The 21,758-nt window shown below is 38.8% G+C and overlaps 1 protein-coding gene and 1 pseudogene across 5 annotated transcripts in view; one reads left to right on the forward strand and one right to left on the reverse strand.

Annotated features, from left to right (window-relative positions):
• Positions 1–21,758, forward strand: part of ern2 (endoplasmic reticulum to nucleus signaling 2) — a 119,745-nt gene that overhangs the window by 27,094 nt on the left and 70,893 nt on the right. For all 5 annotated transcript variants that reach the window (XM_043711700.1, XM_043711703.1, XM_043711702.1 and 2 more), the window contains exons 2-4: positions 11,661–11,775; positions 16,036–16,069; positions 18,419–18,491. In XM_043711700.1, coding sequence (XP_043567635.1) covers positions 11,661–11,775; positions 16,036–16,069; positions 18,419–18,491 — 222 coding nt within the window. The remainder of the gene's footprint in view (positions 1–11,660; positions 11,776–16,035; positions 16,070–18,418; positions 18,492–21,758) is intronic.
• On the reverse strand, positions 5,702–8,960 carry LOC122560414 (annotated as a pseudogene).

The raw sequence follows: 21,758 nt of genomic DNA on the forward strand, positions 1-21,758 counted from the left end.
TATGTTGAGTATTTCTCATGCCTCGGTAGCCTCCTCTCATAAAAGACCACCATTGAGAAGGAGTTCCAATACCAGATCAGCTGTGACAGTACAGCCTTCTATAAACTATGGTCATAAATGTTTAACCACCAAGTCAATGGCATATTAAAGAAATCCCTCATTAACAGAATAGTTGTCTCACTCTCTTATAAAATACTGCAAAGGTATCTGCAGTCTGCAACTAATGGTGTACATTAAAACGCTATATGATCATCAGTTGAACCACAGCTATTGAATGTGTGTGTGGATGTGGCAAATGCAAATTTATTTGTAGTGAATTTCTGAAAGTGTTGAGTCAAAAAAGAGAAAAGTTCATTGGGTGGGAGAGGATTTGTGCAGGATCCAGTTCCCTTACATTGCTCAAAGGCTTAAGAGGCAGCTACACCATCCTCCTCAGGGTTCATAGTACTTCCGGGTTTTATGTCATCTACAAATTTTACTCTGTTTTTCTTTTAATTTTTCTATCGTTTCATGTCCATGTTGAAATTAACACATGAACATTGTGCCTTCTAAGACATTTTGCAGGTTTGTAAATTTGTTGAGTCTGTTACATATTATTTTCGTGATAGATTTGTTCTTGGCAGTTTTGCCCTGGTTTCTAGGAGGTTTAAGATGACCGTATAGAGTTTTATAAAATCATATAGATTTGGTGAATGGCAAGTGTGAATGGCAAGTGGAGGATTTAAAGACAAGGCGGCATATTTTTAAGGCAAGATGAGAAAGACATCAAAAGCAGAAGTTTTACACAGAGAGTGGTTCATATGTGGAATGAACTTCCAGAGGAAATGGTGGATTCGGGTACAGTTACAATGTTTAAAAGACATTTGAATAAGTACATGAATAAGAAATGTTTGGAAGGATATGGGCCAGATTAGGCAGGTGGGAAATGTTTAGTTTGGCATTGTGGTCGGCATTGACTGGTTAGAGTGAACTGTCTGGTTCTGTGCTATATGACTCTATGACTGCAGTGAGACCTGGACTGTGATTCCGTGATACATAATGCCTTAAAAAATTTCCATCAGTGATGCCACCATGGAATCCAATGGAAGACAATTGAATAAGTGCCAGTGACCTGCTTGAAGTGGGCTCCACAAGCATTTAGACAAGATTCCTGCAAAATCAAACTCAGTATGGCCTAGATACTGTATCCAACAAGCTGAAAAGTGCCTGATCATGTTTTCTCAACTCAAATTATGAAGTTTCCATTTGAGGATAAATAAAATGCTTGAAAGACACTCTGAATTTCTCTTTGTCATATGGGGGAATTGACATTAATGATTGGGAGGACCTTGCAAGCAATTGTTTAGAATGAAGACAACATTTTGAGTCCCATTTTGAGTCTTAATGATGAAGCAGAGCAGCACCAGAGGAGAAAAAAAAAGAAAGCACATCATGAATTCTGGATTCTGCCACCTTATAGGACATCCTGTCCTATGTGTAGGATCAAGAATTAGCCTGTTCAATTACATGAAGACCTGTGGCAGAAATTTGTGACCTGGAATCGACATCATCCTCAATAGATTACACATTCTCTTGGTAGCCCTAGAACTACCATGGCTGTAATTTGTATTGCAAATGTTTTTTTTTCTTGAAGAAAAAAAGATTTTTGTTACGGTGTATGAAGAATTTAAAGTTTAACTTAACTCTTTGAAGTTACTTCTCAAAGTTTTTGAAGTCTAGTTAAATGTAATTCATCTACAGAATGTGTAGAATTCTGCACAAAAGACTCATTCTTGGACAATTATTGATACTCTTGTTAAAATATGAAGGACCTGGTTTAAAATAAAGATTCCTCTGATGTCAAGCCTCCACTGACATTTCTCTGAAAATGTTAAATGACTAATGTTTTTGTCCTTGAGCCAAGTTTAGGTGTGGCACAGATCCTGTTCCTTACATGATTCATGTTATGGTGATAAAAGCTACACTAAAAGAATCCTATTTATTAACTAGGATGTGGTGTTGTTCTACCAAAATGCCATTTTAATGTTTATTGAGCTTGACCTTGCGTTTTACAACAAATGTTAGAGACCAAAAGCAGATAATGGAGAAATGCTGCAGGTCATATTTCATAATTAATAAATCTATTAGAATATATAGCTGGTAATTTTATATTTAAAGTTATGGAATTGATAATTATAGCATTGCACTGCACATTGAACTACGTTTGCTCAGAGTTTCAAAGCAAAGAACAGTAATCTCATGCTAAATTTGTTTTACTCCTTAATGAAGGGTAGAAATTCACAGTACAGAGAAAAGTAATGCATTATATTGTTCGTAATAATTGCTATGTAATCCTAATGTCAGGAATTAAAATTCAAACTCATGTAAACATTTTGAGTACTTTCTGTGCTGCAGTCTTGGTTATTTGTTTTATGTTTTAAGGTTTAGTAGTAAAGGGTATCTTGCATGTGAACTTTGATTCCCCTTACACAAGTGATATTTTGCACTAGAGAAAAGGGATCTTGGCAGTTTCTCAATTTCTAATATCACTGAACTCTATTGCATGCTATTACTGATCAGCAATATTAAAATGAGAAATAAACATATTAAGGTGTTTATCTTGAGAGAAGCACATCAATATGAATATAATTGTTTAATTGTAAGCTTTATAATTAGATTATAGAAATATACTTCCAGGTATTTGTGTATTTTAGATCACGAGGTCTGAGACTCCTGCCAATACAGAATAGGAAGGGCTCACAAGATATGACATGACCCCATTGTTTAAAATTTACAGAGACTTGTACTTAGAAAGCTCTGTAAAATATTGAGTAGGTGTGTGCACATTAGTTGAATGAGTCAAGATAGTTTTGGTAACTGTAAGGAACAATTATTCATAGAATATGGAACTGATCATATATTTCTGCATTATGACCCAGATAATGAGTATATATTCTCAGTTATATATCTGTAATTAGAGTTAGGTTGCCTTTTTAATTTCTTTTTCAAGTAGAAAAAATTAATTGAACATGTGCTTTTCTGTGAATTTAATATAGAAATGTGATTGAGAGATTACATCTTCATAGAGGTTTAATATATTGTATCTTCCTTTATTTGTTTGTGGGCATATCGATGTATTTGCCCAAAATAACATAGTGGTGAGCTGCCTTCCTGAACTACTGCAATCCATGTACCTTCAACACACATTCAGTGCTATTAAGCAGGAAGTTTATAGTTTCACGCTTTAGATCTAGTGACAGTGAAGGCATTGTGATGGATTTTGTGTGGCTAGGAGGGGAACTTGAAGTTGATGGATGCATCAATTGCCCTTGCCCTTCTTGGTAAAGCGGTCACAGATTTGGAAGGGCTTATCGAAAGAGAACGATGAGTTGCTGCATAGCTTTTAATAGCTGTACACATAGCTGCCAATATTCATTGGTAAAGATGGTGGATGAGATGTGAGTCCATCAGACTACTTTGTTCTAGCTATTGTCAAGCTTCTTGAGTTGTACCCAACCAGGGATTTCAAATGAGTTGCTGCTGTTCTTTCAAATCCAATACTAGGTTATTTAGGTTGAGAAATATGACACCTCAACCAAAGTGCATAAAGTATGTTTATGACTAAAGCATAGGTTTGCTTTTGTAGCTTATCATGACAATATTTAGTTCTGGTTGACCGTTCATAATTTTGAGTTATAGAAAGTTTTGGCTCCTGCATATTTTATCATCTTAAGGTTTTGATAGGAGTTCAGCTGATGTTCTATCAGGCAAAACTGGCCATGTCATTGCAGTGGCTGAAAATTGGCAATATCTAAAGTTTGTTGGTATCACTTAATTTTATTGAACTTAATTGTTGTTAACTTCACGAGCCATCAAAAAAGAAATGTAGTAAAAAAGGTTAATTTATGAAGATTGGAAGTTTTTAATGTTGGAAGATTTAACATTTCTCCCAATATATGCACAAGTTCACAGCATCAAATATTCCGGTATCAGACACCGGAAAAATAATTGAGTAAAATTTCCAAAACCGTACGTACTTCATCTGCATCAGTAGGTCAATTCCATTTTACATATTGCCCTCACCTTTGGGTGACGAAGTAAGTTAGAGATGTGTTATATTTTGCATCACTAATTGCTCATGTCACTGATAAAAGAGCTGATGTGTAAAGTAAAATTTGATCAGGAGAATGTCTCATGAAAAGACCAGTAGAAATCTTGAACTCACTCTCCAAAAGGCTGTTGATATTATTGGGCGAGTTAGACCTTTCAAGACACAAATATTTTTCTGTAAGAGTTTCAAAGAATATGGAAAAAATGTTGGAATCTGCAACTCAATAATTTTGATAATGCATGATCTAATTGAATGATAGAGCAGACTCAAACAACTGAATGACCAAGTGTGGTTCCTAAGGTTCCATATGGAATGAGATTGATCAGTTGAGTGCCTTTTCTTGTTTTGAGAGTTGTTAAATGCTTAACTTACTGTTGCGAGAACAGATATGCGAATGAACTGGAAAAACCCTGTCTTTATAAATTTCTTGTTAAACAAGAAGTCCCTGATTTTAGTAGTGAATATAATCAATGCTTAACATTTTCCTCATTGATCTATTTTGTCCAAAAACACCATTGTCACTCTTGGATGACAAGTGCCTAATTAATGCACTAATTAAAGTACAAATAGGTTAATTTGTTACAAGAAAGCAGTTTTAAACTTATAATCATCATCAAATCATAGAATCCCTACAGTTTGAAAACAGGCCATTTGGCCCATTAAGTCCACATCGACCTTCTGAAGAGCATCCCACCCAGATCCACCTGCCATACCTGTAATCCTGCATTTCCCATGGCTAATCCACCTAGCCTGCACATCCCTGGACCATATGAGCAATTTAGCTTGGCTAATGCACATAACCTGTACATCTTTGAACTGTGGGAGGAAACCAGAGCTCCCAGGGGAAACCAATGCAGACATGGGAGAATGTGCAAACTCTAATTGCCAGAGGATGGAATTGAACCTGAGTCCTGGCACTGTGAGGCAGCAGTGCTAGTATAAATAGAAGAAGTCATTTCTTGAATACAAATTTAAAATCTCAGATTTTCTACGCACAGTTCTATACAATACTCCTAATCTGAAACTTTCCGTCTGTTATCTGAGCATCCACAGTTCAGTTAATAAGTAATCAGGCACAGTAGGGTAAAAGCAACATTTAAGCAAACTAACCATGAGCCACAAGGGTGTTGGTTTAGGTACACATTGCAATATTTCCTTGTTACTGTTTGCTACTAGGTTGTATTCAGTTTAGCTCTGAACTGGAAGTTTTTAAAAATTATTTTATACAATTTTATGGGAAAATAGGATCATTATCTGAAGAATTGAGGAAAACAGACCATGGGAGTGAATAGTAAAGTATTTTCAGTTGTTTTCCCAAAGATCTAACATGTCTGGGTCTCTGTCGGTTTGTCTTATAAGAAAAGATTGGACAATAACATGCTTATTACACAACAGACACAAAGATTAAAAATAGTTACGGATAAAAGATAATTAAACGTGATGTGGTTAGTAAATAAGCATTAGATACAAAGATGTAAAAATAGTTATGGACAAAAACTGACTTAAATGCAATGCAGTTATTAAACAGCAGGCACAAAGATTAAAAGTAGTTTTGGATAAAAAAGTTACTCAAAAGTGATATAGTTTGTAGATAAACATCAGATACAAAAGTTAAAAATAGTAACAAGTAAAAAATACAGAAAAGTGATACAGTTGGTTCTCAGATATAATTTCTTTTTGTTGTATTGGTCTTTGTCTTCTTTGGTCATGCCAAAGCTATCTGGCTTTGAGAGGTCAAATATGGTCACCCTGATGCAGGCCCCACTGAGCTCTCACTTACACCCAAGGCTTTGTGTGCATTGCAGACCATCTTCCCAGGCATCATGCTTCACTGACACCACTGGAAGGAAGGCCTTTTCAGCTGCTCTTTTGCTATAGCCCTAATATGATAAGGTTCACATCCACAACAGACACCAATATGTTGGATTCCTGAATTAAAAGCATCCCTTGCATCTCTTGTACCCCATCTGGTGAGAATTTGTGGCTCCAGAGTGAATGAAAATTCGGGAAGATCAATGAATTTCTGCTTGTTGTAGTCAGGTGTGTACAGAGCTGTGGGCTGCATCATGAAGTGTGCTTTTAGTTTTGCAACTGCTAAACCTTTTCTCATAAGTATCATAGTTTTGAGTTAAGTGCCTGGCTCAAAATGGCAGTTCACTCCAACAGTGTCAGTAGCAACTGTTATAAGTCTACCTGCACTGTACCCTACTGATACTGCAGTCAAAATGATCTTTGGACCATTGCATAAGTGGAACCAACTGGTTTTCTGGATTCCTTCAAAATATGAACTGCCCATTCTGCTTCCTTCATGTGTTCAAAGTACTCAGCAAGCGTGAAATTTATGTTTTTCTTGCTAAAGACATCTAGTTATTTCCTGAAGATTGCCTTCACCTCTGTCTCACTTTTGCAGCTGAGGTAGGAAGAGATTTGGCTGACTACCCAGTAACAAGGACATATGTCCTCCTTCATTAGCCATCTCCCTTGCAATGTCACATGCAGCTTCACTTTCAGGCCTGAAACTTTTTGTTCCAAATAATTTCCTCTGTTTTCCAACTTGTCATCACTTGTGTAAAAAGTGAAATCGGCATGGCTGTAAAGCCTGCTTTGAGGAACTCGTGGTGTAGCTGTCTGATAGCCTTAAGATACTCAATCGTTACTCTGGTGTCCAAGGTCCAGCTTCAACATGTTCTGTCTTTTTGAGAACAAAAGCAAACCCTCCAGCTCCAATAATGACCTCCCAGAGGACAAACAATCCAGAAGTGCAGCAGCCTTCCCTTTTTCCTGACTGTTGGCATTCCAAAGGCACTTGCTGGCTCTTAAAATGCACTCTGCTGTCCACTTGTTTCCAGCTTTGAGGAGTTATTACATACTTACAAATGAAGCAGTCTGACTGTGTTTTAGGCATGGACCCAGGAGGTTATTTATTTTCTTTCACTGGAATGGGGATGACAAATTTGAAACTAAAAATTTGTTTGTTACTGTCCGTCATATTGGATGCTTATATGCTATTTCTCAAAACAATTACACAGTTAATCAGGTTGTACGAGTGCAAACATAAGGTTGAAAAATTTGCAACAATTTTCAGCTAGAAATGTCAGGTGGATGATCTATTTCATCCTCCTACAGAGGCTCCCAACATAATAGATGCTGGTCTTCAGCAAATTTGATTCATTTCACAAGAATCACAAAATGGCTGAACACAGTGAATATTGAAAAGGCTTTGGGCCCTTACAATATTCTGGCTATAGTGCTAAAGACATATGTTCCAGAATTTGCTGTGCTTCTTGCCATACTGACACTAAACACTGGAATCTACCTGTGTGGGAAAGTGCCTAAGTATATACAAAGGACAGGACAATCCAAGCTGGCCAGTTGTTTCCTGATGAGTCTACTGTCATTTATCAGTAAAGTGATGGAAGGGGTTAACAACAGTAATTATTAATAACCTGCTCACTCATGCTAAATTTGGCTTTCTCCAGGACTACTCAGTTCCTGACCTCATTACAGCCTCGGTTCAAACATGGAAAAAAGAGCTGAATTCCAGAGGTGATGTGAAAGTGACAACTCCATGCTGGTGAGAGTCACACCTAGCACATCGGAAAATGATTGTGGTTATTAGACGTTAATTATCTCAGCATGAGGACACCTCTGTAGGGGTTTCCCAGCGTAATGTCCTTGGCCCAATGTCAACCACAAAACACACACACTTGCTTCAGCATTGTGTGACAACACATTGCATCTCTGTTGTGGTTCTATTCGCCGAGCTGGAAGTTTTTGTTGCAAACGTTTCGTCCCCTGGCTAGGCGACATCATCAGTGCTTGGGAGCCTCCTGCGAAGCGCTTCTTTGATGTTTCCTCCGGTGTTTATAGTGGTCTGTCCCTGCCGCTTCCGGTTGTCAGTTTCAGCTGTCCGCTGTAGTGGTTGGTATATTGGGTCCAGGTCGATGTGTTTGTTGATGGAGTTTGTGGATGAATGCCATGCCTCTAGGAATTCCCTGGCTGTTCTCTGTCTGGCATGCCCTATGATAGTAGTGTTGTCCCAGTCGATCGATAGTAGTGTCGTCCCCAGCCAGGGGACGAAACGTTTGCAACAAAAACTTCCAGCTCGGCGAACAGAACCACAACAACGAGCACCCGAGCTACAAATCTTCGCACAAACTTTGAACATTGCATCTCGTCAAGGGGGGATATGTTGAATTGTTACGTTGCACAGAATGGAACAAGTGGGATGTATTGCTAGGTTGTAAATGCTAAAACAGGGCACCAGTAGATTCTTCCTAACACTAAACGTCGAATCTCCTGTTCCCTGGATGCTGCCTGACCTGCTGTGCTGTTCCAGCAATAAAGTTTCAACTGTATTGCTAGGTTGTAAATGCTAAAACAGGGCACCAGTAGATTCTTCCTAACACTGACAATTTTTATTCATTTAAAATAAGGGGTGGCACAGTGGCTCAATGGTTAACACTGTTGCCTCACAACGCCAGGAACCTGGGTTCGATTCCAGCCTTGGGCGCCTGTCTGTGTAGAGTTTGCATATTCTCATCGTATCTGCATGAGTTTTCTCCAGGTGCACCGGTTTCCTCCCACAGTCCAAAGACGTGCAGGTCAGGTGAATTAGCTATGCTAAATTGCCCATAGTGTTCAGGGATGTGTAGGCTCAGTGCATTAGTCAGGGGAAATGTAGGGGAATGGGTTTGGGTGGGAACTCTTCGGTGAATTGTTGTGGACTTGTTGGGCCAAATGACTGTTTCCACACTGTAGGCATTCTATAATATCAGTTATGGTGTGAAACTGGATTACATCAGTACGAAACACAAATAACTACTGCATTGAAGCCAGAAGCTGAGTTGAGTCTTTCTACTTGGTTCATCAGGTTGATGCCTGTGGCAGTCTAATAGTATGACTACACCCTTTCACATCCTTGTAGAAAGTTTGAAAAGATCTGGTTGCACAAGCTATTAATTAACGGAAATTGCCCTGCAGTTCATCACATTGTGATGAACCTGTAGACAGTTCATAAATAACCCACAGATTATGAGTCACAAGTCTTATTGCTAAACCAGTATCCAAGTGGATATGGTGAATAATAATAGTTAAATCATCACTCGATTCAACTGCTGCAGCACCTGCAGAGTCTCCCTATGTTTCTTTAAGCCACCTACTTCTCCATGAAAAGTACTGTACTTCCTGCTGTTCATGACCGATATTGTATTCTGCTCATATTCGTTGTGAACGCTATCATAGTATATTTTTCTAGATGTTAGAAGAAGGTTGTGCTTGCCTGCAGTTATGTTCACTTCCAGTAATATCTTGCATTATTTGCTTTCAAAGCTTATGTTGTAATGGCTACTTGGACAAAGTATCAGAGTTTGTGTCATGGCGATGAATCAATCAGTTTCAAGAAAAAAAAGGAAAGGAAAGGAGTAGCAATGAGAAATAAAAGGAAAAATTGGATGAAACTAATGTCAACAATAGGCTGAATCATGTAAGTTTTAGGAAGGCTGCTACCATCTTTTTTATTTTTTTAATTCAATGGAACTAGAAATTTATCTTGCGTTTTGGGTACCAACTGCAGTGGTTATTTTACATCGTCGAGAAAAGGTGAGAAAGCTGTGTTAATATCTTAACACATAGAAAATAGCACTTTTAAAATCCAGATCATTATCATATTACTTCCCTGTGAAACATGGTGAGATTTGTTTGTATTCCCTGGTTTAGCAGTTGTACCAGTATATAGCCATTTTAAGGGTTTTCTGAGTTACTTGATATGAACAAAAGTAACTTTCCTATTTTTACATTTTTTTTAATAATTCATTCACGGGATGCGAGCATCACTGGAGAGGCCAGTATTTACTGCACTTTCCTAATTGTCTAGAGGACAGTTAAGATTCACCTATATTGCTGTGGGTCTAATGTGAGTCACATGTAGGCCAGACTAGGTAAGGATGGGCAGGAGGCTGCAAGAACACAGCAAGCCAGGCGGCATCAGGAGGTGCAGAAGTCAACATTTTGGGTGTAACCCTCCTTCAGGACTGCGGGTGGTGAATCTGTTGGTGGCAGGGAGGGGGAGGGGCAGGGAAGGGGGTCGGGGAATGGGGAGGGAGATTATTTAAATTTGGAGAACTCAATGTTAAGTCCTCCAAGCTGTAGGGTGCCCAGGCGAAAGATAAGGTGTTGTTCCTCTAATAGGTGCTGTGGTTTGTTTTGGCAATGGAAGAAGGAGGCCAAGGATGGTCATGTCGGAAAGGGATTGGTTGGGGTAATTGAAATGGACAGGGACAGGGAGGTCCAATCGGCCTGTGCAGGCCTGCTGCAATGCTTGGTGAGCCATTACCTAAGCTTACGTTCGGTGCATCAGTAAAACGTCTACTCATAATGCTCTGGCAGGTGCCATCCAAATTAGCAAATACCTTTGAAAGAGTTAAAGAAATTATACACCTTGTGGTTAAAAGAGATTGTAAGTTGCTGACTACCAAGTACTGTTGAATACTTAATTCTTAGATCCACAGACAGTCAAGGTCTTTAGGCACTTTGGATTTTCACAACACTACCTGATTATCATATAAATTAATATATTTAACATTTCCACACTCAATACAACATGTAATATTTTAGCTATAAAATGTTCCCTAAATGCTAAATACCTAAAGTGGAGAGGAGGAAGAGATTCAGTTTTCTGTGACTATCACAGCAATGAAAGAGAAAGGATAATTCTAGTCACCAGATTGCAGAATCTTCCAATAATCATAGAAGAATTCCTATTCAGGTACAACATGTTTTTTTTTCTTTAAAATTCGACTGTTTGCTTTTTGTCAAGAATGCTTACTTATCATGGAGCATAATTTTCAAACCGTAACACAGGCTAGTATGCCACCTAAGTGACCAGATTTTCTACTTGAGCCAAGACTGCAAGTGCAAACAACCAGCGAGGAGGCCATATGTGCTCTGCAGTACAATGCATGGGATATTCCTGAATACAAATATGCTTGGGCAGGTATTATCTAGTATTAATTGCTAACTTTAAATGTTTGAATCCTGCCATGCAAATGGTGGAGTGTGAATTCAATTAAAAACCTGGAATTAAGAGTCAAATGATATCATGGATGACCATTGTCAATTGTCAGAAAAAAACCCATCTGATTCATGAATTCCCTTTTGGGAAGGAAATTGTCATCCTTATCTAGTCTAGAGACAAAAAAAACTGCAGATGCGGGATTCCAAAGTAGACAGGCACGAGGCTAGACATCTTAGTGAAATAATGCCGAAAAGTTGACTTTATAGTTGACCTCATCCTCTTATTTCCCATCATTGCGCTATTTTCAGACCAGGGACGAGGTGGACGAGTTTTCTGCATTCTAACCAATGTTAACATAGCCTTAGCCCCGAACAAGTTGGCAATTTCGAATTGACTTTTCTTTGCCAATGATCTTGCTGTGATTTCTTTATGCTTGTTCTAGGAAGAAAATCATCAAACCAAATTATACATAGATGAATATGATTGGATTTGAATTTTGAGTTATTTTCTTACGTATTCAATTTTGACAGCAAATATCATTCTATGTTTCACCAGTGTGCTGTCAGCACAGTGACTCTCCCAGAAACACTGCTCTTTGTATCGACACTTGATGGGAACCTGCACGCTGTCAGTAAACGAACTGGAGAAATCAAGTGGACCTTAAAAGAAGGTAAAACATTTTTAATGGATATAATATTTAAATATACACAAATTGCTATTAAGGCTTTCTGCATATATAACTGAAAAATCAGCAAATGATGAAGGCAGCTTTCTGAGTTTAACCAAATATAGCCAATTGATGGTAAACATCTTCACTCCCCACATACTTCCTGAAGCTGTCAACTCTGTTTCTATACCAGGGGCTCTAGCCTCTTGCATTTGGTATTCCCTAAAGTATCTCTCATCTTAGTACTAATCAAGTCTGAATCTACATACCTTCTGAGGTCAGACAAGATTGGGCATTTTCAGACTGTTACAGCCATAGGCAGAACATTAGCCTGAGGGTTTTAGATTGCTAGAGCAGTGACATTGCCACTACATTGCTGCCTCCCCATAATTATTTTTAATCAACCTGTTGAGGTATGAAGAGCTTTGGGACAGTTGGTTATCTAGACCCAGATTTTCTAACCCACACGTGGCGACTCTATCATTGCACCATAGGACCTCCTAATATTTTTTATATCAATCTTTCCAGACATGTTATACATTTGTATTGACAGGTGTGACTTGAATCCAGAGTTTCTGGTCCAGAGGTACGAACAGTTATAAGCTGGTTAACAGATGGTGGAAACCTTTCACTTTGCTCATCATAAGCCTGGATCATCCATTAGGGTCCAGTGGCTGCTGTAAGAAAAATTATTCATCACACTTGCTTATGTCAGTACTGAGAAATCTAATGTTACTGAAGCTGCTGTGGATTTAAGTGTGGAGAGCTGATTTTTTTGCTGGCTGTAAATGATCATCAAAAGCTTGATCTTTGTCTACAGAATATTCTTAATCAAAGAACAAGGAACATGTAGGCAGACTAGCACTGTCAATAACAATACATGGATCCTCTTGCTCCATTGGTTTATGCATCAGTTGATTTCTTGATCTCTTTTGGGCCAAGTAAGAAAGGTGGTGTAGTATTTTCTTGAAACCAAGCAAATTGGAGACAATGTAAAGCACAGGAGAAGTAATAACATAGTGGTAATGTTACCTCAGGGTAATGTTCTGGGGACATGGGTTTGAATTCCACAATGGCAGATGGTGAAACTTAAATTTAATAAAATCTGGAAATGTAAAGCTAGTCTAATGGTGATTTTATAATCACTGCTGATTGTCACAAAAACCCACTGGATTCATTAAGATCCTTTCGGGAAGGAGGTCTGGTATTCCTACTTACTTTGGCCTACATATGACCCACACCCACAGCAATATGGGAGACTTTTAACTTGCCTCTGAAATAGCCTAGCAAACTACTTAGTTGTATCAAATCACTATGAAGCTCAAACAAAGGAATGAAACTGGACAGACCACCTGGAATCAACTTAGGCTCTGGAAATCAGAATAGCAAAGCATAGCCTTGAAAACCATTTAATGTCTTCTCTATTAACATCAGGAGGCTCATACTAAAACTGGAAGAGCATTGCACAGATGAATCAAGCAAAAATTATACTGATGGAATTGTACCTTACAATGTCGCATTTCCCACTACTGTCATCCTGTCTTTCAGATGTTTTGTCACCATACTGGGTAACATCATCAGCGAGCCTCCAGTGATGCACTGGTGTTAGTGACCCACTTTCTATTTATGTGTTTAGATTTCCTTGGGTTGGTGATGCCATTTCCTGTGCTGATGTCATTTCCTGTTCTTTTTCTCAGAACGTGATAAATGGGGTCTAAGTCAATGTGTTTGTTGATAGAGTTCCAATTGGAATGCCATGCTTCTAGGATATCTTGTGCGTGTCTCTGTTTGACTTGTCCTAGGATGGATGTGTTGTCCCAGTTGAAGTGGTGTCCTTCCTCATCCGTAAGGATACTAGTGAGAATGGATCATGTCGTTTTGTGGCTGGTTGATGTTCACGTATCCTGGTGGCTAGTTTTCTGATTGTTTGTCCAATGCAGTGTTTGTTACAGTACTTGCAAGGTACTATGTAAATGAAACTTTGGTTAGGCCACAGTTGGAACACTGCGCGCATTTGTAGGAAGGATGTGATTGCACTGGAGGAGTGCAGAGGAGGTTTACCAAGATGATTCCTGGAAAGAAGCAGTTTAGCTCTGAAGAGAAACTGAATAAGCTCAGGTTGGTTTCTTTGGAGCAGAGAAGGCTGAGAGGGGACTTGGTTGAGGTATGCAACAGTATGAAGAACAGGATAGAAAGTAACTGTTCCCATAGTTGAAGGGTCATTAACAAGGAGGGACATAATTTTAAGGTAACAGGTAAGATGTTTAGAGGGGATTTGGAGAAAATAATTTTCACCCAGAGGGTGGCAGAAACCTGAAATGCACTGTGTGGGAGTGTAGTTGAGGCAAGAAATCTTGTAACCTTTAAACATATTTGGATGAGCATTTTGAAATGTCATAACATATAAGCCTATGGGCCAAGTGCTGAAAAGTAAGGCGAGTGTAGATTTGGAGGAGTTTTTGTTGATGCAGACTTGATGGGCCAAAATGTAACTTCTATTCTGTATGATTCTATTATGGTATGTTTGGCCCAACCATCTTCAGCTACTTCATCAATGACCTTTCCTTCATCATGAGAACCAAAGTAGGGATCTCCACTGATCGTTACACAATTTTCAGCATAATTTGCAACTCCTCAGCTACTGAAGCAATCCAAATAGTAATGCAGCAAGATCTGAACAATATCCAGGCTTGGGTTGATATGTGGCACATAACATTCATGTCACACAAGTGCCAGGAAATGACCATCTCTAACCAGAGAAAATTGAACCATCGCCATTGACACTCAGTGGCAAATAGCGAACACTGAATCCCTCATTGTCAATATCCTGGGGGTTACCATCAGAAACTGAATTTGACCAGTCATATAAATATTGTGGCTGCCTACACAGGTGAAGGCAGGAATTCTGTGGCAGGTAATTCGGCCACGTTCTCTGCAATACCTGTGAATCATCTACAAAACACTGGTCAGGAGTATTATGGAAAAGTCTTCATTCAGCCAAAGGGTGCAACTTCAGTGAAACTCAAGAAATTTGATACCATCCAAGACAAAGCAGCCATTTTGATTTGCATCGCAAGCACAACCTTCAGCATTCATTCTTTTCACCACTGACACGCACAGGCAGCTGTGTTTACCATCTTCAAGGTGCACTGTAGCAATTTACCAAGGCTCCTTCGATAACATTTATAACGTCTACCACCTAGAAGAACAATGGTAGCAGATACATGGGAACATCACCATAATTTGGGACTAGTTCAGTTTAGGAAACCTGGTCGGCTGAAGGGCCTTTTTTCATACTGTATGACCACCAGCTGTAAGGTCTGCTGTAAGGTGACCGTTCTGACTTGAAACTATTTTCCATCACTTTTGCTTGGTCAAAATCCTGGAACCCCTTTCTTAATTCACCGTGAGTGTCCCTACATCCCAAGAACTGAATACGTTGAAGCAAGTATCTCCTCACCACCTTCTTAGGGACAGTCAATAAATGCTGTCCGAGCCAGTCATGCCTGCATCCCTTGAATTAATTAAAAGAAAATGTTGTAGTGCCTTAATTGAGGGCTGGTGTGAGATAATACGAGATGACAGCAGAAGCAATATATCGAATGAATTGTAATCAAACCCTCCACAAGCCATAAAAATCTACACAAAAAGGTGCAAACCATAAACATATACAATGACATGCTTTAAGTAGGTGATTTCTAATTACAGTACCAGTTGTCAATCATCATTGTTCAGATAGTCAAATAACTCTGCACAATGCACAAGTGCATCATTGATATCTGAGTACTGAACATAGTAGAACCTTTACATAAGATCATGACATAGGAATTTTCTAATCAACCTGTTCAGAGGTGTTATTATGCCCCTCTGGGGAATGTGGGACTTGAACCTGATCCTGCTAGAATAATAGATAAACTAGGGTGATAGGATTATTTGGCACTACTGAGAGTCAGCCTAAACTTGACTGATGGGTGGCTGCATTCTCTGTTGTAATAATTCTCTAGGAACAACGTTGTACTCTAGTCCTGTAAATCAGTTGGCAGGTGGGTGCAAACTTTCAGTGTTCTGGTATAAATTATCTCAATAAATTTGAGTAAATCTCAAGATTGCTTGGAAAGATATGAAATAGCTGCATGATTCAACTAACTTCTCAGTATGGATTGGGAAAATGGAACCCCAGCTTTAGCACCGTCACAGAGTTTCTGTTTAGAACTGCCACATTTCTCAAGCAGCTCTGAATTTTGTATATAATTTATTTTTCAGATCCAATCATTCAAGTTCCAGTCTACGTTGCTGAGTAAGTTTCTATTAAACTTATTATTTATATTCTGAAAACTTCTACAGAATATAGGCTTGAACTGTTTCACTATGAAGACACCTAGTTTAGATTAGATTACTTAGTGTGGAAACGGGCCCTTCGGCCCAACAAGTCCACACCGACCCTCCGAAGAGCAACACACCCAGACCCATTCCACTACATTTACCCCTTCACCTAATACTATGGGCAATTTAGCATGGCCAATTCACCTAACCTGCACATCTTTGGACTGTGGGAGGAAACCGGAGCACCCGGAGGAAACCCACACAGATACGGGGAGAACGTACAAACTCCACTTGTTGACTTTGTGAATGATTAAATGTTTTTCATGTAACTGTTGGGTACTCAGCATTGTTGAGTTGCAAAAAGCTATGCTGATGGGTTGAGTAAGAAATTGAGTCAGTCAAAAACAGGTAAGGCACATCCTTCACTTTATTATCAAAAATGCCCTTTCACTAAAAAAAAACATATACCTCAAAAGTATACTATATAGTTTTTTTTAACATGGACAGTTTTCCATTTCCCCTGATAAGTTCTCTGCTCTGCTGCCAATTTAGAGGTGTTTACATTTAAATGTTGATCTCTTGCTATAGCAGTTCAAGAAGGCAGCTCGCCACAATTTTCTCAAGGCCAAGTAGGGATGAGGAATAAATGCTGGTCCAGAAAATAACACTCACATCCCATGAAAGAATGAAAAACCTTCCCTCTTATCCCAGTCTTTCTTTGCAAGTCCTCTTTGGTCTCCCAGCCTTAATCGGGGGCCTCTCATTTTTCATGAGTCAGCATTGTATTTGTATTTTTCCTACAGCTCTGCTCATAGTGCCTTACTCTGTTGTAATGGTTTTCAGTCCATTAGTGACCTTTCACATAATTTACATGTGCAATTCTCCCAGTCCATTATAAACTGTGGTTTGTCCTTTACTGATGACTTTTGCACCCCTCCCAAATGTGAGAATGTCATTGAAGATTTTGCAATCTCCAGGTTTCATGACCAGGAGGTAACTGCTGAATACCCCTCAGTAATTTTTTTTTTGACCATGTTCTTTCCATCTTCACTTGTATAAAATTAGTTTATCTTTGTTTCAGAGTGATTTTTTCTGTATTGTTATGAAGGTGTAGAGGTGTACTGTACCTTTAAGAGAGTTGAAAAGCTAGCAAGGACTGACAAAGCACAGAGAGTCCTGAGCAAGGTAATAATGTAATACTTGGTCAAAACAAATAGCAGCAGCTGGGTTGCCATGAGATAAAAAAAATTCAAATTCTCCCAATCAGTTTAAATTATGCCCCAAAATACCAAAATCCAATCAAATGTGACTGTAGTATTTTGATAATATTAAAACCAATGAAGCAATCCAATGTTTTGGGGTATAAAACCAGACATTTTGATCAGTTAGGGGGAGAACTGCCATAGACCAACAAATGTAGACTGCTAGCTGAAGAGCTCTCTGAAAGGTATCTGTATGAGGGAAGTTTGTGCAGCAGAAATTGAGGCTGTCCCAGAGAGAATCTACAGAGGAAAATCGGCAAGGCTGACTGGTTTTGAAATGTGATTTTTTTTTGTAAATCTTAATTGGGATTTTTTTGTCGGGCTAGTAGAGTGGGAGCTAAAAGATTGGTTTAAGAGAAAGGAGTTGTAAATAGTTGTTGGTTTTAAAATTCTCTGTTGCACTTAAAGGATAAAGTTGTTCATTTTTACTTTAAATAGTGACCTCTGGGATGGTTCTTTGGTTTTTAACAGATTACAGCGCAAGGTGAATCTTTTCTGTGTGGCTGGTTTAAATTAGCAGAGGGATTTACCCCATGTCGTTACAGCATTTAAAAAGTAGCATGCACTTAACCATAGCATCAGTGATTGATATTCTGCATAATGTATAGTTCATATGAATAAGCAGATGGCACAAATCATCTGTCTCCACACTGAGATTTCAAAATAAGTGTCAAGCATCAGAGAGTTACTGCTTGCATTTTATCGAACCAGTTTCCGAACCAAAGTGTCTGCCAGTTCACTAGTTGCAACACTTCAGAAGAGCACTGGAATCATAGCATTTTACTGCATAGAAATTGATAATTTGGTCCATTGAGGGTATATTTGTACAAAACTATAGAAGAGTCAAAAGAAAATCAGATGTGGGTTGGTCCGGTGAGGGATTTAGATTGTTATATAAATTCTTAAAAAGTTACTCCTAATTCATGACTGTCATTTGACCTAAATTAAATACAGTTATTACATTTTGTTTATTTGTTTCTATTACAAATTATATCCTGCATTTTTTTGGGGCTTGTTTCATGCCGAGTATACACAGAAACTTGTTTCTGTTCTGAATGTAGGCCAGCATTTCTTCCGGATCCAAATGATGGCAGCCTTTATGTCATGGGAGGGACAAACAAAGAGGGACTAATGGTAAGTTGCGTAGCATTTCATTAATTCCAAAAATCAATTTCAGTTCTGAATTTATTATTCAACTGCAATACCAAGAGTGTTACTAGTCCAATTCTCCAGCCCTATCTTTGTAGCCCTCTAAATTGATCATTTTCAAGTATATACCTAGCTCTCTTATGAAACTTCCAACTGTATAGAATCAGTCTCCACTATTGTCAAAGCACATTTCAAGTCCTAACAACTCTTGAGTAAAGAAGTTTCTCCTCATCTCGTCCTTAGATCTCCTTCTGATAATCTTGAAATTGTGACCCTAGTTAATGAAATACCAATGAATGGAAACAGAATATCCTCTTTACCCTCTCAAAATTGGCACAATAAGGTCACCTCTTAATCTTCTCTTCTTCAAAGAGAGAAAGCCCAATTTCTCTAATCTTTGCTTGTATCTAAAATCCCTCATTCCTGCATTATTCTAGTAAATCTCCTTTGAACTCTGTCCAGAGCTTTAACTTCCATCCCCGAATAAGGTCCCCAGAACTGAACAGAATACCCCAAATATTCTGACCAATGATTTTTAGAGGTGCAGCATCACTTCCTTGCTTTTATACTCTATGCGGAGAAAGTGAGGACTGCAGATGCTGGAGGTCAGAGTCAAAGGGTGTGTTGCTGGAAAAGCACAGCCAGTCAGACAGCATCCAAGAAGCAGGAGAGTCAACATTTCGAGCATAAACTCTTCCTCAGGAATGAGGCTTGTGGTCCAAGGGGGCTGAGAGATAAATGGGAAGGGGGTGGGGCTGGGAGCAAAGTATCTGGGAATGCGATAGGCTGATGGTGATGGTTGGAGAGAAGGGTGGAGCAGATAGGTGGGATGGAAAATGGACAGATAGGACCATTCAAGAAGGCAGTGCCAAGTTGGAAAGTTGGTTCTGGGATAAGATCTGGGATGCAAGTCCTGGGCCGTCTCCACCACCAAACCCTAACCACCCAATGCCTGGAGGAAGAACGTCTCATCTTCCGCCTTGGGACTGTCCAACCACATGGGATCAAGCCCCGATATGCCTCTGCTCCTGTAATCCCCTCAAAGTTGTACCATTGAACCTGTCTTGTCTCTACCTGTCTTCTACCAAAATGTAATACCTCACATTTCTCTGCATTGAAATTCACCTGCCAGGTGTCTGCCCAACGTCCCTCTGAAGTCATTCAGCATTATCTTCATAACTTACTGTTCTCCCTTGCTTAGTTTTATCTGCAAATTTGGAGATTTTTCCTTCAACACCTATCTCCAAATCGTTTATATAAATCATTAAAAGAAAGGACCCCAACACCAATCCCCAGGGAACATCACTTTCAACTTGTCTCCAATCTGGGAAATACCCATTTACACCTATCCTCTATGTCCTATATTTTGTCCATCTTCTAATTCAAGCTGCCAAGGATCCATCAATCTCAAACATTTCTAACTTTCTAATCATTCTACCACGTGGCACCATATCAAATGCTTTCTGAAAGTCGAAATATACAGCATGCACAGCACGACACACACCTAACTGCTTGTGTTATATTGTCAAAGAACTTAATTAAATTTGTCAGACCAGACCTGCTCTTGAGAAAACCATGTTGACTGTCTAGTATTAACTTCTTTTTCTCTAAGTGTATATTTATCTTATTTAATACTATGGCCTCCATTAGTTTTTCCACTACTGCAATCAAGTTGACAGGTCTGGAGTTTCCTGGGTTATCCTTTACCCTTTTCTTAAACAACAGTGTCAAATTTACAATTCTCCAGTCCTCTGGGACTAATCTGTAGTCAGGAAGACCTGGAAAAGGCTGTTATCAATCTTCTCATTGTGAGAAAAGTTCAAGCGTTATGTAGTTGTTTGTGGTGCAAAAGATCAGTTGTCTTACTTTTTATTTCCAGCTTTAAATTTTAAGTAAAACATTGCAAACAAAATATAGAATAAGAGGCCATTCAACTCCTAAACCAGCTACTTTCACATTACAATCTACTTTGGTCAACTCTACAGTCCTTCTTTCATGCCAAGCCACTATGGACCCAATACATTATCTTGAACATTCACTCTCTCCACAAATGTTGGAAGGGACAAATAACTTCACAAATAATTCCCTGCCATTAAGTATTTCTTGTTCTTAAAGTTAAACAACTGTTGCAGGCCAAAAAGCATCAATACCTGCTCCTTGTCACATTATAAACTAGGGAAAGTATGTTACAGCAGTGCAAATTTGACTTTGAGACTGAAACAAATTAATTTGTATGGGGAAGCTAATTTTCTGTTTAGCTCAACCACCACATAAGTTGGTGGTAAGGGCTGGACACAGAGGAGAGTGAAGAAGCTGGTTATTTGTGTAACTTGTGTAGATCCGTGAACAGGCAAGGAATAGAGAGTTATAAACCTTGAGCAGGCAGGTGGAATTGGAATAGAATGGAATTATGGTTGACACAAACATGGTGGGCTGAAGTGCTGCACTGTTCTATGTTAACTCCGTCTGCAGAGAATTTGGAACAAACACAACATTGTTATGGACCAGACAAAATCCCCTCAAAATATGTCAAGGAGATAGCCTAAACCCTAACTTTTTTCTTCTTTAAAGGCAAGTGTAAGGTACTGTATTCCAGGTGCAATTCGATTGGTCACTTTCCTTGGCTTTAAGCAAAACACACTTTATTCTTACCTCTAGTTAAAATACAAACAAAAGAAAGAAGGATTGGTATAACCTTAACTTTACTGGAAAACGTAACAGAATAATAGATTAGTTAAATAATAAATAGCAACTGCTCCAATATAGTAACATCCCATAAACGCACCCTTGTTGAAGGCAAGGTCAGTAAAACAAATTGTCTCATGTGTGATTCTGGCAGCAGAAAGAGAATCCAAGCTTTTTAGCTGTAACAGCTTCCACAGCCAACTTCATAATCTTAACAACTGCTGAAAACTAAACTAAAACCTGAGTGAGTGGGAGCCTGAGTCCATCTATCTGCCGCTTCTATCGTTCCAACCTTTCAAAAACCCCAAGACGTCAAAAGCTATTTATTTTATTGGTTTCAAATAGACAGCTTGTCACCTATGACTCACAATTTCTCTTAAAAAAAAAAGCCCAGGACAAAATACACCTCTTAAAGCCATAGTATTGTCACACCTGTACTGAATCATAAGAAACAATTATCCATGTTGTGATGCCAGTATGTTACATGGTGAAAGATTATTGATGAAAGTATTTGTGTGCAGAATGTCAAAGATATGTGCTTTTGTATGGTTGTAATCCAAATGAGGG

This window comes from Chiloscyllium plagiosum, chromosome 21 (genome assembly GCF_004010195.1).
Source record: "Chiloscyllium plagiosum isolate BGI_BamShark_2017 chromosome 21, ASM401019v2, whole genome shotgun sequence".
Lineage (NCBI taxonomy): Eukaryota > Metazoa > Chordata > Chondrichthyes > Orectolobiformes > Hemiscylliidae > Chiloscyllium > Chiloscyllium plagiosum.